The sequence below is a fragment of the Solea senegalensis genome, linkage group LG5 (genome assembly GCF_019176455.1).
Source record: "Solea senegalensis isolate Sse05_10M linkage group LG5, IFAPA_SoseM_1, whole genome shotgun sequence".
Classification (NCBI taxonomy): domain Eukaryota; kingdom Metazoa; phylum Chordata; class Actinopteri; order Pleuronectiformes; family Soleidae; genus Solea; species Solea senegalensis.
The window spans coordinates 9,850,684-9,868,474 of record NC_058025.1 but is presented as its reverse complement, the minus strand read 5'-3'; the positions used below and the strand labels follow the sequence as shown (position 1 = coordinate 9,868,474).

The following is a 17,791-nucleotide window of genomic DNA, read 5'->3' as shown; positions in this document are numbered from 1 at the left end:
CATAGAATGTGACAATGTGTTCGTGTTGAAGGTTGGTCAGTAGTTCAGCCTCACGGTGGAAATCCTTCCTGGCATTTTCGCTGGCCTCTTTTAGCGTCTGGGCACACACAAAAAGTGACACTTTGAGAAAATGTCAAATGGAGAAACTCACACATTGTGCCACACGCAGTGTCGCCAATTTAGTTCCAGCAACTCGACAGACACATTGTGAGATCACTGGCACGGAGTGAGGACTGATTCCATGACAGAGCAGACTGATTGATGTACTTAATATTAATATGAACCATTACAAAAGACAACACTGTTGTACTGGTGGATCTCTCCATAACTTATGTTCAGAGAGATAGAGAGAGTAGCAGGAAATGAGAGTGATACGGGAAAAAAATGATAGAGAATTCCTTTTGTCCTTTACATGAATAATTGATTGGCTTCCTACAGAGTACGACATGGATATATGTTCGCTTAATACCTTGTGCATGTGAGTGTGTCTGTTTGCCTGTGTATTAACGATGCAGATCGAAGCTCCAGTTACAAATAAAGACCTAAATGACAAAGAGGAGTCACCAAGAAAACTCAGCAAGAAGGAAGTGACCCGTGACCCTCCAGACAGACCACTGAGATGCCAGAAAAACACTTACATACATTTCCAGCCAATCATTTAAGGCGAAACAGAGCCTCGACCATGTACATTTCAAGCTGTAATCGGATACTGCCTGATAATGACTGTGGATTATTACAGTATAGATGCTGTATAGACGCTGTTCCGATCCCAGTTTGAAACGTGATATCAGATATGTATGGGAAATATGGGATGACTTTCCATAGAGGAGGTTACACATGCTTGGAGTTATAATGTCTTTCGTAAGGCCTTTCTGTTCGAAATGCGTGTGTGATAATGACTGTCCGAAGTATTTACAGTGCACCACACTTACAGAGGGTTTACAAATCGTTATTAATAGCTTAATATATAGCTGCTAAATCCTTATCTGATGATAATCAATTGCATTAACCAGTCTAGTGTTCCTTCCTTTGCATTTATTCTTACAACTGCCAGAAAACCAGACACAACCTGGCAACCCAGGTTTTATTTTATATTTATCTGTTAGGTATTTGTAAATGCATTACCTGATGTATTAAAATTGCCAATGAAATTCTTAGGGGACAACAGGCAGACCACTTGACTGATGGTGGTCGGTTGAAGCTGAAACATAGTACTTGTCCTGTCTGTAAATAACACACTGTGCCTCGGGGTAAAAGAAAACCTGCGACACGAAATTTGATCAAAGAGAATGTTTTCCTCTCTCTGCAAAGACTTGCACTGCAACACCAAGCTCAATCAGGTAACTGCACAAAGATCTCTGCATTCAGCAAATCACATCGATGTTAAATTCATGAACAATACAATGGAGACTTCCCAGTGAGTCACAAACCTCTGTGAACGTAGAGACTGTGTAGTCTCTGAGGTCCGTGTTGCATTATTTCCCAAGCAGAAGGCCATATTTTTGCACTGTTAGTTATCCAGTCCGCACACATTAACGTCCAGCCCGTGAGTGTGGTGATTTACGCTTTATGAGTGAGAAAGGCAACATCCTTGAAAGCGGAAGGTGTTCGTGATTGATGGCATGTAAGTGTGAAAGTGTGTATGGACGGGTATGCAAATGCATATATCTGCATTCATCTGCTGCTTATGTAAAAGTGTGCAGTGATCGATGGCTGCTCAGTGTGTAATATACAGTAATAGCGAAACTTGCTTCTGTATTATGGATGACCTGGTGATTGATGGCCGACTCTAAAACCAGGGCCATTAAGCTCTATTAGTGAGTGTAGGTTATTGTAATGTGTTGTGGAGAGAAGAACATGTTTCTATACCATAAATGACAAAGTCAACATATAGTACATAACATATAGAACATATGTCCAGTATATACACGAGACACTGTACACACTGGGAGGATCTCAAAAGTCACATATTATAAACTTATAAGGAAAAAAAATAAGGACATTTGTGTTTGGTTGGTTACTTCTTTGTTGTAACAAAGAAGTAAACTGTCTTAAACTGTTGCAAAGCATTTGCAGGATGAGCAGCAGAGTTGTGGGTTGCGTCCATGAAAAACTTCCCAAATCTTCTCTGCCAATGCCAAACAGCTTATTCTGCTACGGACTCTTGTTTGTTGTCATTTATTTGGATTGGATGATTGAAGTCTGAAGGAACAAGGCATATTGGCATTTTAACAATTTATTTGTTGAACAAACAGGCGCCTCAATAGCATGTGGAAGAACCATGCACAGTCACACCAGCCTGGCACCACCTCCTCCTCATGCTGGTCGCCAGCTTGGTCAATCAGCCACAGTCAGTGGTTGTGTTGTCACACCCAAGCTGATCCCACAAGTATTCAATGAGGGTTAAGTTCAGGACTACAGGCAGGTCATTCCATCATCTTGACTCCCAAATTCTGGAGGTAGTCTCTGATAAACCCAAGTCTTGTCATCTTGGAGGACAGTGTTTAGTCCAGACTGTGGTTGCACAATCTCATCTTGATATCTCTCTGCATTGAGCTTGCCTCCAATGATGAAGAGAATTGTTTTTCCAGTGTGGGAGATGCCACACAAGAGACAATGGCAGAATAAGCTAACCATTTAAGTGAGGGAAATAAACAGGCTTTCCAACAGTATAACGGTATGCCAAGAAACATTGTTACAACAAAGAAATAATCGACCAAACACAAGCAGTCTACTGGGCACATAAGTCTACACCCTCTCATCTGATCCATTGTTCTTCATCACTTTACCACCAGGTGACCACTGTCATCACCAGAGTAGGACTTAAGGGGATTTGGCTAAGAAGCAGAAACACCTCAGCTTTGATCTCTCCTCTCCAGGCACCGATGACTTTTTAAAGACCTTAAGCTTTATTCTGCTCAATCTAGAATAAATGCATTTCATTCACTAGCTGATTAATGTAGTATTGTGTTGCCCGTAACCTCAATAATGGGCTTTTACCCATTGAAAACATATACAACAAGAATAATAGTTAATTTTTTTTTTAAACAGCCCCCTTTAAGTCAGTTTGGGTGAATCAACCCTTTAAAGGTGAATCGTCGTCATTAATTATAAAAGCTGTTTTTTCTTTCATTCATGGGATGAAAAGACAACAGATGAGAAATGGTGAGTCATGCAAATGACAAGAAGAAAAGAGCAGGAGGAGCATATGGTGCACTCAGTGAGCAGGTAGTGCATTAGCCAATTGAAAAAAAAAAAAGATGAATTGAGACTTAAATCAGTTACACGACACTAACGATTATGTGATTCATTGACACCATGAATCGGTGCATATGGTACAGTTTAGTGTAAGTTATGTGCTGATTAAATGATGCCTGTTTGACGTACAGTCACCAACATTCAGCCCAGGATTTTCAGGTGCATATTTTATAGACCGAAGCTCAGCTGGCATAGAATTTTACTGAGGCGGTGAGACGCTTAGAGCTAAACTGGAGAGGAAACGGGAAGTGTAGGACGGGGAAACAAAGGTGGAGTATTTTGGAGGAGGAATGTGTCAAGATAAATACAGATGGGAAATGCCAGGTGACGGAGAGACTTAGGTCTTTTTCACACTAAAATGAGAGAAAGTACCCCAGATTTGTAAAACCGTAAACCCACCAAAAAAGCTATTAACACAATTCCCATTACCAATGATTGGTCTGTCTGGTGGTATTTTTTTTTCCATCCCAGTGTTAGTCATGCATGAATTGTCTCCATATATAGAAATAAACTCTGAATGAAAGGTCTATGGGGAAATGAGCCAACTTGATTGATAATGTCAGTTAACATTTTCCTGCGGAATTAATGGACTAAATCGCTAGTGTCTGCTTCTGCTTCTTCAACAGAACATGATGTATGTTTTGTAAATTGTGTTCCCATTTAGAGGAAACTTGACAATGACGCACGACACATATGAGTGGACACAAGTGTGATGAAAGCTAAGAACTAGGGCTGCTCGATTATGGGTAAATAATAATCCCGATTATTTGGGTCAAAATTGACATCATGGTTATCTAAAACAAGTGTAAATTTACTGTATCATAAACATGAACATTAATAGACCTTAAAATCATTCCACTGAATGATGAGGACAGGGACAGGAAATCAAGCACTATTACAAGCACAACAAATGTGTCAGAATAAAAGCCCCCGTTTAGTAATAATCCTTTTGTTTTCAATCATTACATTACATTACATGTCATTTGGCAGACACTTTTATCCAAAGCGACTTATAATAAGTGCATTTAAACATTTGGGTACAAACAAGAGCTAGAAGTAAGTAAGTGCTTCAAGTAAGCCAAACTATAATGTGGTAGTCATACGTGCGATTATTTTGGTTTGTTAATCGTTTGGGGGCCATCATTGTAATTGAAACACAAGTTATTAGTGGTTATTACAGTAATTTCACTTGCGCTGTTGCACCAAAGGGGAGAGTGGTGTAAAAACGTCTGTACATAAATTTCCATTTTTTGGCCTGTTTTTGGACATTGAGACAAAAACTCAAAAATTCTCAGTGTTTTTTCTAAATAAAACCATTTGTTTTTCTTCATTTAAAATCATTAATACACCACGACATACGACATATTGAGAGTTATTCTGGGAAAATAGGCACTTACTCACAGGACATTGTCTGGTTAAAATAAGTCTTTTTAACCTCAAGTTTGAGGCTTAGGTGTGAAAGTGTTAATTGCACAGTTCTAGCTAGATCTGTGCAAGAAGTGCCTGGTTGTAGGTGATGTGAATTTCCAGTTTGTACTCAAAAACTGTCATGGTGTCTGCCATATTGTAATTCTCAAGTCTTCATTCTATTTTGTAACCAGAGGACTACTTCCATTTTTATATACTGTCCATTATTGTGTCATCAGGAATGTGCTGAAAACAAAACAAATTGAAAAACATTCATGGATAATGGCTATGCTGGTGGTCGGAAGATGAATGTGTCATACAGTTATGTTGGAAACTACACAGGAATTTGCATTGCTTGCATTCCCATAGTTGATTGACATGGGAGTAGATGTAGATTCTACACATTTTATAAGATCTGTTTTATCCAGGTTGAAATGTGGGATTAGAGGCACAGAAGAAAGAGGAAGTGTGGGGCAGAGGGGGGTGGTTGGGGGGCGTGGGGGGTTCTATCACAGGTCATGTATTGTTAATGAGAAGTTCTTCACCAATCAGATCCTTTTTCACCACACACCAACAGTGAGAGTGTGCTTGATGGAGAGATGGAGAGATGGATAGATAGATGTGATGGGATGATTGACCCCGGAAGTCAGTGGTTTCACTGTAATTTCACCTTTCACTTGCAGGAAAAAAAAACACTTGAAAGAAGTGACTTTGTAACAACAGTAGAGGAAATGGAGGTCATGAGTCCAGAAACTGTACAGACACCACATAAAGGATTCACTTCAAGAGGACCATGTATACATTTCAGGGAACATTAGATTATCAGGTGTATTTTCAATAGTTTTAATGTATTTCGGGCATCAGATCGAATGGCAAAATACTGTCAATAAGGAAATAACTTCACCGTCGATGTGTTTTATTTTGGTGCCACCAAACATTTTGCAGGAGCAGGAATTTTCAAAACGTCTTATCGTGAAACTGGAGTCCTCGTGTATTGGAGTACATTCTTTGTAATCCAGATGAGATGGCTTTCTATTTCTTATCACAAAGACAACCTGTCCTTCATGTGTGGCCTTCAGTTTATAAGACCATAAAAAAAAGGGAAAAGATTGTGTCCTTTCATCTAACTGATGAGTGGTAAAGATGTGTTTTCACCCACAATCCAACTTACCCACACTGTAACCTTATGCATTAAGAAGGGACAAACACTGGATTGCTGTAGTTATATAACCTCTTAATATCTTTATCGTATAATCAGCGACACACCAGACACTTACTCATCATTTTGATTTTAAATGTGTTTCTCATGTAGACAAATATACCAAATTGAACAATTAAACTTCCAGTTTACCTTGACAGCCACCAGTATCTTCTCCTGGTCAGGGGAGAGGTTGTAACATTCGGCCAGAAAGACTTTTCCAAAGGCTCCCTCTCCAAGCTCTCTCTTCAACACAATGTTGTGTCTCTTAATATGCTGGACGACTGTTGAACAAAGAGAGAAATAAAATACACGTTGGCCATTTTGTGTCAGAAACTCTGCATACTTTCAATTTCACAATTTACACCTTTGTTAGTGTGGAAAGTCCACAGGTCACAGTTCTGACAGTTGCAAGTAGAACTTAAATATTACACTTTACTATATATGTTGTTTTATTTGACCAATCCAATTTCAAGGGTAAAAACCAAGGCCAGAGGATTTAAAGGAGTAAATATGTGGACATTTGTAGGAAAAGATTAATAGATTACACCCAGATTTGGGGAGGATTTGTGGGTGACCACATGCTACAGTACCAGGTATCAAAACAGATGTTTTGGAAAATATGGTATGGTAAGTGTATTGAACATGGATGATGATCTAACAGATGTACAAACTCTAGTGCCATTGTCATTGAACTGCTGCAACAAACTTGTCTCTCTTCAATTTGAAAAAGCACATTTTAATGAATCCCTGAAGTGCAAATGTAATTTCTTTAATATAAAATATTTGACATTGTCTTATTCCCAATGTTTTTACACAAAGAGATAAATGTTTTCTTTCACTTTTTTAAGTTGCCATTGTTTTTCCCTTTCTGTATTTCTGTTCATGTAAATTTTCTTGTATTATTATATATTTTATTGTTTTGCGGTAGAAAAACAATAAAATATATAATAATTTTATTAGATCATAAGAAGGGAGATCATTATTTAATAGATGCATGAGGATATTTTTCCTGTTGCACTTGTTATTTTTTTCATGTCTAAATACGCTAACCTTTTTAATTTCCTTTGATCCTGTATTTGAAAATATGTTTCTTTGTCTCACTCTCTTCTGCTCACCCGCAGTTGGATCAGAGTTGGGAAACCTGCTCTCTGTTGCTTAGTAACTCGTGACTCTTTGCCATTTTATAAAATTTGGCATCTGACCATGATGATACAAGGTTTTATTCTGGAATGAGTAAAAAATGAGTAACAACATTGTGCCCGTACTATAGCCATATATAGATAAAGGACAGATGAGCAGCTCTGTGCTTGCAAGGACATACATTCATCCTATGGCTCATGGCATGTACTCGGAGAGGTCGGAACACATTCACACACACTGGACAGAGAAAGTCAGAGAAAGAAAGGGAGAGGGAGACTGACAGAGAGTGGGGGGGACAAGAAGATCTGAGATTTATCTGTGATGTGATTAAGAGGTGCATTTGAAGAAAAGCTGTCCACTCAGAATATCACATTAAAGCCCAGCTAGACTCTCAGAGGCTGCATCGATCTACGCTGTAAGCAACTGAAGTCCACCATAACCCAATATTGTACAGACAGACGGACAAACACATAGAGAGAGAGGGAGGGAGGCAGGGAGAGAAAACCACTGCTTGTCTCCATCAGATATCCAAAAGCATCTCATTTTCAGTGTTAGATTTTTTTGGAGAACACACCCACCAGACAATCTGTGTGTTTGTATCATGTGAGCTTTGAAGATGCAGCAGTTCTTGTCTCCTGCTGGTGAAAGTCTGTGAGTGTCCACATACACTTGACAATCATGTTGTGTGAACTTGGCTTAAGTTGTAAAGAAGTGTTGAGCGTTCAAAGACTTGTTATCGGTCAAACACAGATGTCGATGTTTCCTAAAGTGCTCGAGGGCCTAAACCCAATCGATTTAGTTGCAGAGAAAAGGTGTTTCTTAGAAAAACTTCACTGATGATTTTGTTGATTATATTGTTCATCATGCTGATAAAACATAAACCTACAATATACTTATATACAATATATATATATAAGCTTTGCTTCTCCCGCTTTCCCTTTCGGTTATGCATATTGTGTGAACTGCACTGTTGTGTGATGAGTGATCTAAATGTCATGACCGAAATAAATAAATAAATAAATAAACACTACTAAAACTACTACAAGTTGAAAACAGTATCTACAGGCATAAATGTGAGCTTCTTCCGTTGTCGTCTTCACTCCATCCATGACTATCTTGAATAACATCTGCAGCTGAAGACTGAGGAGAGGACTGTTTCATTTGTTTACTGACTAATGGCCACTTCCTGCCCAGCTGCTACTTCACTGGTTTGGAACGGTCACATGTGATTATTATATCCGCCCACATAATTGTTATATGTGGATTGACATCGCATTTACATGATGCCTTCCTGACGGTGGTGGTTTGGCCAATCAAATCTCCATCTTTCCTCAAAATGCATTGGTTCTCAACTTTATAACTGTCCTTCTGTTTGGTCATCCAACTGTGATCCAGTAAATGTGGCTAAAGATCCGTATTTACATTTTCTATCTTCGGCTCATGACGAAGAGTCTTCAAGAAAACAAAAACAGAAAAAACAACAGCACTCCCATTTTCACAATACCCTGTGCGAAAGCAGCCCATTAAATCCACATCCCCTCAAGACCCAACATTTAACCAGCTAATTACCTCACCACACTGTTTCTTAGTGTGGTTCGGTTGTAAGCGTTCACCCATGAAAATGCCTCGCACTACTTCTCCTTAATTAACACCCCCAAACAGCAAATAAACTGACATGTGCAGACTAATGCCTCCCCAATTGCTTTCTATGTTTTTTCCCTTCAGCGGAAAAATTTTGGTGTTGGTTTACAGTACGTCATACCGTCATTTTTAAAAGTACAGTGTGTAAAATTTGTGTTAATTTTTGTTGAAGCTCAGCTTCCTCTAAAATGTGGTCATACATGTACTGTGTTGTATTCACATTTCAATACTAAACATGTGCTAGGACGCGATTACAACACGCCACTAGCTAGTTCAGAATCAGCTGTTTGCGGGTGACGTATCGTCTTACGAGATTTTCGTATTCCTGTAGCAGCCTCCGCATTAAAACCACTTGAAGCTCAACTTCAACTGTTCTCTATGGGGTGACACAGAATAGCTTTTTTTCACTGCAGTGGGCTCGAATGTGAGACAAAGTCCTCACTTCCAGGGAAGCTCAGCTTCTCTGGGAGTCAATGGAGCAGTGGGTGGGCGTGGATGGTGGGCTTCTGCATGATGCTTGGAGGAACGGTCTGAAAGGTGGAACCAGTTTTTGATTGTTTTTTGATTTGCGAGGGAAGTCTGTAGACAAATAGCTGGTCGTTGTGTGATTTGCTCTGCGGTTTAGACCATTTTCATTTGTACATTTACACTGTAAAAAAAACACTATCATATTCAGTTTTACATAATTAGCGTGTTTCATTGTTCTAATTTATGTAAGAATTTATATATAAATACCTGTGCCGGAAATGAGCTTCTGCCACTGCATTCCTCCTCCCATTCCACAGTCATTGTTAAACTATATCTCTGTGTGCAGTGCAACATATTATTATCTTATCCTCAATCAGTGTCCCTAATTAACATCTACAGAAATATGATTCCCCATTTACCAAACTTTGTACTGTTATTTGATGATGTTGTTCTAAATTAGCGCCCGTTTTTCCAAGCTTGTCATACTTTCTCATTTAGCAACCTTCCATCAGGCCTCATTATCTGCTCACTTTCCATATTTAGCATCCCCCTGTTTCATGATATATCTCTCCCCATCGCCGTTCCCCTCAGCTGCTAAACCTATCATTTTTTAATCAACGTTATTCCCCTTCATTCTGTTGCTGCGTCCGCCTTTTTCCATCACTTGTTCATGACAGCGCTTACAACATTAACAGCAAGAGGAATAACATTTTCCATCAACCACCTCCTCTCCTGTCTTTTTCCATCTGTCCTTTTCCTATCCCCCGATCTCAGCACGTCCCCCTATGGAGCCACCTCTCACGCCCATCCACCACAGTCAGCATCTTATAAAAAAACAAAAAGAAATGAATGTTTCGGGACATAATAATTCCCTGTTTGCCATCTGCCTTTTTTCTTCCTTCTTTCTTCTGTCATCTCAGCCCAACATCTTTCCACGACTCCGTATCCTGATATAAAACAGCTTGAACGACTTAGAATTTGTCCATTTTGAACTGTTGTGGTGGGTCAAAGACACTCTCATGTTCCAAACCACTTCTGTCAAAACATTCAATCAATGACTGGTTAACTTGATTTTATTTGTTCCTGTTCTTTTCAGTGCTTCTCCTTCTTGTTATCCCTCAGTCCTCACTTGCAGGAAGTGCTCAGTTGTCACATTCATGTGTGTAAATGTGTTTTTTGTATGGATGGGTTTAAATACTGAGTGAAAAAATTGATTTGTGAATAACATTTTCCAAACCATTGTTAATCTCATTTCCTAGACGTAACAAAATATAAACGCCCCAAAGCTCATATGAGATGAAAATGATGGAAAAAATGACACACAAACATAACAAAGGGAAAAAAAAACACAATTTGTACTTCAGTCCAGGGACAGCAGATGATGTTGTAAATGTTTTGGGAAAAATTGTTGCTCATCAATGGGATGATAATCACAGTTAATACGTTTGCTCTTTATAAGCGACTTTTCGCTTGTTTTTTCTGTAAAGTCGCTTACAGATATTAGTAGTCATGTTGCAGGTTTTCTGGGCTTGTTGATAAAGTGTAGTTGTGTATTTGGGCTTGTTTCCAGCTTCATGAGTTGTCAAGGAGATATTTTCAATATGTTATTAAAACACAGGATAGTTTGTCTGCTTGCTAGATCCCACCACCCTTCACTTTCCACTTGTAATTATTATTATAATTATTAATGGGATCTCCTGTCTGAATCCATCCACCTTCTACCGCTTTATCCTCCACATGAGGGTCGCGGGGGTGCTGACGTAAGGCCGAAAGGGTGTGGTAAAACAACCATCCACTCTCCACTGAAAAAGGGAAAATCTTAGTTTAGTTGTATTGTATGACATATTGGTTTGAAGTACTGGAACTAAAAGAAAAAAGCCAGATGAGCAATTAAAAAAGAATAATGCTTTGTGGCTTCAGGATGATATTTGTGTGTGTGTGCAAAGTTTAATTATCAGAGGTACTTGGTACAACAGTCTTTATTTAAGTCCCTCTTGTGCACATTTTGCTGGTGTTTATTGTTTTTTTTATTTTGAGAGCGAGAGAAGTCGTTTGTTTTGGCGTTGTTTTCATGGGCCCGGTTGCTTGTTTCTTTTGCGAGATCTGGCAACACTGATGATAACACTCAAGCCAGTACAACCACTATGGCTATGGAAGATTTACTGTGCAAACACGAGATTGCAGATAGTCTCCTTATCCTTTCCAACAAAATCGAACATTTAAATGTTATGTTGAAAATGAAGTGTTACACTTCAACACTGCTGAGAAGTTATGGATCAGGCTGTCCATTAATTGGAGGGTACACAGGCCCACGCCAGCAGTGTATGAGTAGGATGTGTGATGGACAAAAACAAAAACATGTGGAAGTGATATGAGCCTTAATGGGTGAATGTCTAGCATGACATTGAGTGGTCATTTACACTTTTTTTTAACAAAGCTCTTGCTCGTAACAGTGTTCCAAGTCAGATTCACTGACCTCTCTTTACTGCACAAAACATTGTAAATCGCTCCTATCACACTAATGAATACCACCTGTTCATGTGGAGGTGCATATTTGTGAGATTTGATCATTAGCATGATCAATGTCTCTTCAGTCTCCATTTAAGGCTGTCTGTTGTTCCTCATTGTTCACAATCATTTGATACAAAGAAGACTCTCGCAGTGGGAAGGTGCAGGTGCCGCTGAGATAAAACACCACACACAGTAGAGGCACTAGTCCTTTTATGGGACCCACAACTATTCAGAAATGCTATTTATACATCTGTCAGTGACGTGTCATTACAGACCTGTAGCAGCTGTTGGAGAGACAGTCGATGTTGATAGTATAACAACATATACATTTCGTATTAAGATTGGTATTCATCTTTTTTTAATCAAATACATTTCATTTAATAATATTTAACTCCAAAGTCAATCAGATTCTGGTTAAATTTTCCCCAAAAGAGAGAGATTTATATTACACTTGGGTTTCTCTGCATCCATTGCTGCAAAGTTGAATCAAAGATTGTATTCATTGGAAAGCTCATTTTATAAGATAAAGTTGCTGGTTACGAGGATCTGGCAAGTTGCTTTATTTATTTATTTTTACATTTATGGTTGCTATTTTCCTATATTTATTTACTTGTGTGTTTGGGTATTCTGTCCCCTGTTCTCCTTTTCTATTCCTTACTAACTTACTATTATTGAAATATGTAAATATTGGGCTTGGGGTTTGAAGCCATGGCTTCTTATTTGTCTTGCAGTAGTTGGCAACCATTTGTTGGCGAGATGTGGATGCTCATCTCCTGGTTTTTCCTTCTGTAAAATTGGCACTAATTGTCTGTGTAAATGCACCATAATGAAGCACACAACAAAAACTGCAGCTGAAACCTATATTACATATTTACTGTAACTATTTAATCACGAATGGGAGACTCTCTCCAACAATGCTAACTCCTCTGATGATACTAAAGAGGTGCTCAGTTCCGACGTAAGCTGCACAGCTGAAGCTTTGCAACAATTCCCATAATTACACACAGCTTCGTCATCTCTGCGGAGTAATTGTAGTTTCATCGGTGCCAGGAGGAGGTCTGTGCCGTCTTTTTCAAAAGAAATTGTGTACCCACTGCTGATTCCTGCACTTAGCATTACAGGCCACAAGCTGGTTATGGCTGCTGTTTAAGAAGAGTTCTGTTCTGTTCTGTTCTGTTCTGTTCTGTTCTGTTCTGTACTGTTCCTGGCATACAACCCTAACGCAACTTTGGCAAAACTGTCTCCATCAAAAGCTATTATACGGATTTGAGTGCCAAACAATCCGTCACATACTTTCAGTATTTATGCTGCTGAGTCAAAGACGCACACAGTGTAATAGCTGTAATGGCTGTTATATATTAAAAACACACACACAGGCACACACACACACACAGCAGGGCATTATTGACTTGCATTGATTCCCGGCGCTTTCATTCTAGTCATTGTGCTGTAAATCCCAGTTTATCTTTTCGTTATATCGCAGGGCCAAAAGGGGTCAACTCCCAGTCCTCCATTATCAACCTTGCCCTCAACAAAAAAAGAGCGTGATGGTACACACACACACACACACACACACACACACACACACACACGTACTTTCATAATTTAGAGTGGAGCACAAGGCCAAAGCCTGGAGAAGCTTTTATTACTTGCCAATAATCATAATGTCATGTTGATGGACCAGGTCAATATTCTTGTGTGCTTTCTGCCTGACTGTTTGACTGCTGCTCTCACTCCATCTCCCTCTGGTCTCCCCCCCCACCCCCCACGCGTGTTTCTCTCTTCAGTTTCTGTTTGTCTCTGTGACGCCTTCTTGTCTCTCTTGTTTTGGGAATATTTCCGTGTATCAAACTGAAGCTGTTCACCCTGAGAAAACATCACTGCTGCCTGTGGTAATCTGCTGTATGTTTACGAGTGACACATGGAGTCAGATTCATGAATGGATTTGTGCTGAGCTTATGCTTTGACACACCCACACACACACACACACACGAGAAGACCCATATACATAATACATACAGAAATGTACTTCCTATTTCACAGTTTAAATTGGCAGCTTCAAGGTCATTGCTGTGACAATGAGGAAATGTGTTGCCATGGTAAGCCCCAGCGTACACTTGAATACTCGGCATACCTCATAACTGATTAAGACATATTTCTGCCCCAGCATAGTTTAATCTGGTTATATGGAGATAGGTTTTTGTTTCACTTACATGTGTCGGTCTTGAGCAGGCTGTTTGTGCTCCTGAAGTACTGAGGGTTTTCTATCACGGGGATCTTAGTCATGCCGATGATGACGGCATCGGGGCCCATCTCTGAAGACGAGGGAGTGTTGCTGCCGTTGGAGACATGGTGAAGAGGAGAGGCCGAGTCATCGTCGTTGCTGATCACTGAGGACGGTCCTGAGAGAGCACAGAGAGAGTCAGTTCAGTGTGTTTACCTTAACTTCACAGCGGCTGAGAACAGTCTTACACATGTAAAATGGAAAAAAAACAAAAACGAGTCCGCACGCATGCCAGCCATGTTAATAGTGGAACGCAGGAGAATTCATTAAGTTGTTAAGCTGTTGTTAGCAGAGATTGAGGCGATGCGATCATAAGGCAGAGAAGTAAGCAGTTATTATTGATCACATTAGAGTTTCAAGAGAGGACAAATGGATCTCATGCAACAAGCCCACTTAGAGGTCCACATTCCTGTTAGGCTACGTGAATGTAGTATTTTTCCCAATTACCTGGCTATTGTCTGAAATTATAAAATCCTCACACTATTATAAGTGTCTATAATTTGGATTAAGTTTCTTTCCTATTTTTATTTTTGACCATAGATATATCTGTGTGCAGCTTTGAGGGCGCAGGATTTGGAAGTAAATCAGTACAAAATCTAAAAAAGTAAAATTAAGTTAAAAAAGTGCTCTCAAAATGAAAGCCATGCAGTTGACTAAAAACAGGAAAGAATCACCAAAGCTTTGCAACCCTTCAGGATTACAATGATCATATTTCTTGTCTCAGCTCTACCTGAAATAGCAACGCAGCACATTGTGTCTGTTTTTTAATGCAGGATTGTATTCAGTATTTCAGACAGGATTCTCCATCAAACAGAGCTGGGGGACAAAGCTTGATGACTTAACCCCCTGACAACACTCAAACATGTAGGAAATGTCTGGACAAACCCCATTAAATCTCGAGGTGAAGGGAGGCTCAACCTAAGGCTAACCACATAAGTCCCAATGCACAGGCCAACCCACACATTTTAATGTGTACCGACACTGTAAGCTGTTCCGTGAGGACTGAGGTCAACTGGAAAAGTAACCCTTGCAGTGTTATTGCTTGTCGGATGGGGATGACGAGAGCAGGTGGCAGCTCTCAAAGATTTGACCTTTGTGTTTGGAGGAGAACAAATTTGTGAATTCCCACATGTTGGAAAATGAGTGACTAGTCCAATAAGATTAGAGAGCAGCGGATACTCTATCAGATGTTTCCATGGTGGGTTATTCTTTTAATTCAGCATTTCACAATGAAGTTAAAAAGAGAGAGCAATGAAAGCAATTTCCAGGAATCCACAGACCTGGTGGAATAAAATGTAGGAAATTCAGATATATATATATATGTATATATATATATATATATATATATATATATATATATATATATATATATATATATATATATATATATATACAGTATTTTTTTTCCGCTAGACTATCTATCTCTATCTCTGGAATTTAATCTTTCTCATATCAATGCCAGATATTTAAATGCATGTTTTCAACAACACAAAACAGAGTGAAAACAGAAGAGAGGTGGGATGGCATGACTCAAACGCTGCGTCCAACCCTTTTTTTCTTTTTTTACAGACATCTCTTTTGATTTACCAACAAAAGTGTTGTTAGTTTCTAACTAGGAGGGTGAAAAAAATCCATGTGACAGATTACACATTCACAAGTTTGCCAGTTATAGCAAACCCGCCTGACACTGCTGCTAATTTTCTGTGTCTTTAGGTTGAGAGCCAAGGCAAACAATAACAGTGAGTGAGCGAGAGAGAGTCGTTTTTACTGCTCACTGTTTATACTTGGAACAAGTGTAAAGGATATCAATATGCCCATATGAAAACACTTGAAGATTTACTGCTTTATCTGAAGATAATGTTCCAGCAAAGAGGGTTGTTTGCATTTGCTTTTACAGTAATCGCTCTCACGTCAGATGCTTACTGGGGGGGTTTTGTTTCCTGCGTTAGTGACCACTGAGCAGGAGGAACAATAGTGGGGAACAAAAAATGCTTTAAATGCACACATCAATATGTAAACAAACTGTGAATGTACTCTGAAGTTTTAACTCTCAAGTTGGGTTGGAAGGAGTGACAAAAATGTCCTCACAAGGTCAAAATGTCCCAACAGTCAAATCTTTTCCTCACAGAAATGCACACACACGCACTGACTTCCATTCACTTGAAAAGCCTTATCCCTAACCTTAAGAGAACGAGAATGCAAATTTTGCCAGCCCAAACAGGCAAATTAAATTCTTAAGATTATCTTAAAAATATACAGTACAGTAAATCTCTTGTTAAGGGTCAACAAAGTAAAATACCAGAAACATTTTTATATTGGTTGATTTGTTAAAGATAAAAGTTGTTTTTTCCCCCTTCAAATACATCCTTCATGATGAATGGAATTTGAAAGGATTTTAATTTAGTCTTGCTTTCCTGTTTCTATTGTCTTAAATGTGAAACATCATTTCACAATCAGCATCAACCATTTTTTTGTCACAGCCAACAGTCATAAAGAACAGTCAGGAGACAATTGTCTCTCACTGGAGAAATGTTCTGTCCCCAGCAAAATCATCTGTTATTCAAGTAGTTTACCTGCACTCTTCCACTGATTTTATCTCAGCGTAACAAAGGGAGAGAAATACGTGACGTACATGCAGATTATTGTCTGTCAGTTAGTGTGTGTTTTTGTGTTTGTGTGTGCGTATTGGGAGGGGCTGAAGATCATTAACACAAAGAGGTCCCAGGGTCAGATCGTTATAAATGCCGTTAAGCTGAGGGGCAACAAGAGTCTGTGTGTGTGTGTGAGTATACAAACACACGTGCGTGTGTGCATAAGTGTGTGTGTGTGTGCCCATGTGTCCGCAGGGACTGTAAAAGGGGGATGTAACGCTGCGGAGAAGAGGTGATGAGAGGAAAAGAGGGAGATGGACAGGAGAGGTGAAGGTATAAGTGGGGTCAGGTCATGACTCTTGACCCAACACTGTTAATGGAGCTGATGTTTAAACTGATGGAGACTCGGGCTCTTTGCTGTTTGATGGGGAGTTGTCTCACAGAGCCAGACCTAGCACCACAAAAAAAAATCCCCATGATGTCTTATTCACAATCGGTTGAGCGGCGCTGATTTCAAGATCCGGTTTTGGTGCAAAAACCATGTTAAATGGAAACTGGTTTGGTGGGAGCAAAAACAAGGTGTGCACTGTCCCTTTAAAACATGCTGTAGATCTTTACAACCATTGACTCAAACGTCATTATAAATCATCGTCATTTTCAGCATGTTGGTTGCTATCTAAGACATTTTATGTTTCATCTACCGCTAGGTTTTTGTTTATGGCATCACATTTTCAAACCAGCAAGAGCTACAGCCAATGTGTGTATGAAGTATGTAGTTTATTAAGCTTCAGTTTTCAGACTAATCTCAAACCAAAAAATTCACTTCTCCCTTTAATTTCCCACCGGGCGCACTGTGTTTTTGTCCAAGTCTTCTAAATTAGTGAATGGAAATTCAGACACTCAGGACCGGCAGATACATGTTTTTCCCTAAATTAGTTCCATGTAGGGATGCAGATTTCTGTACATATGTAATTAGCCTCAGAAATGATCTGTTCTCCTCGAGTGATGTTGCAAGTTCTCGCCAAGTAAGTGAATAACAGCATTTCAATGTTTTGCCTGAACCTGTCCCCTCTCAGGAATAACATACGATGGGAATCACACTCAGTTGGAGAGCATGTGCGGCTAAAACCCTTTGTACCATCACAGAAACAATTCACTCTAAAATTATTCTCCCTTGGGTCATTCATCAAATGTCAATGAAATCGGTGGTAGTTTTTGATTGAGAGATTGGAATTTCTCAGATTGAGAAATGGATGGACAGAAATGCAAACAGTGAAACAAAACCTTATT

At 39.3% G+C, this 17,791-nt stretch overlaps 1 protein-coding gene across 1 annotated transcript in view; it reads right to left on the bottom strand.

The window, feature by feature from the left end:
* Positions 1-7: 7 nt before the first annotated feature.
* ntrk2a (neurotrophic tyrosine kinase, receptor, type 2a) overlaps positions 8-17,791 on the bottom strand; it is a gene marked incomplete at its 3' end in the record, with an annotated part of 59,721 nt that continues 41,937 nt past the window's right edge. The window contains exons 14-16 of the mRNA XM_044027211.1: positions 13,840-14,028; positions 6,017-6,147; positions 8-97 (exon numbers count right to left, since the gene is read on the bottom strand). Of these exons, the coding sequence (XP_043883146.1) occupies positions 8-97; positions 6,017-6,147; positions 13,840-14,028 (410 nt within the window). The remainder of the gene's footprint in view (positions 98-6,016; positions 6,148-13,839; positions 14,029-17,791) is intronic.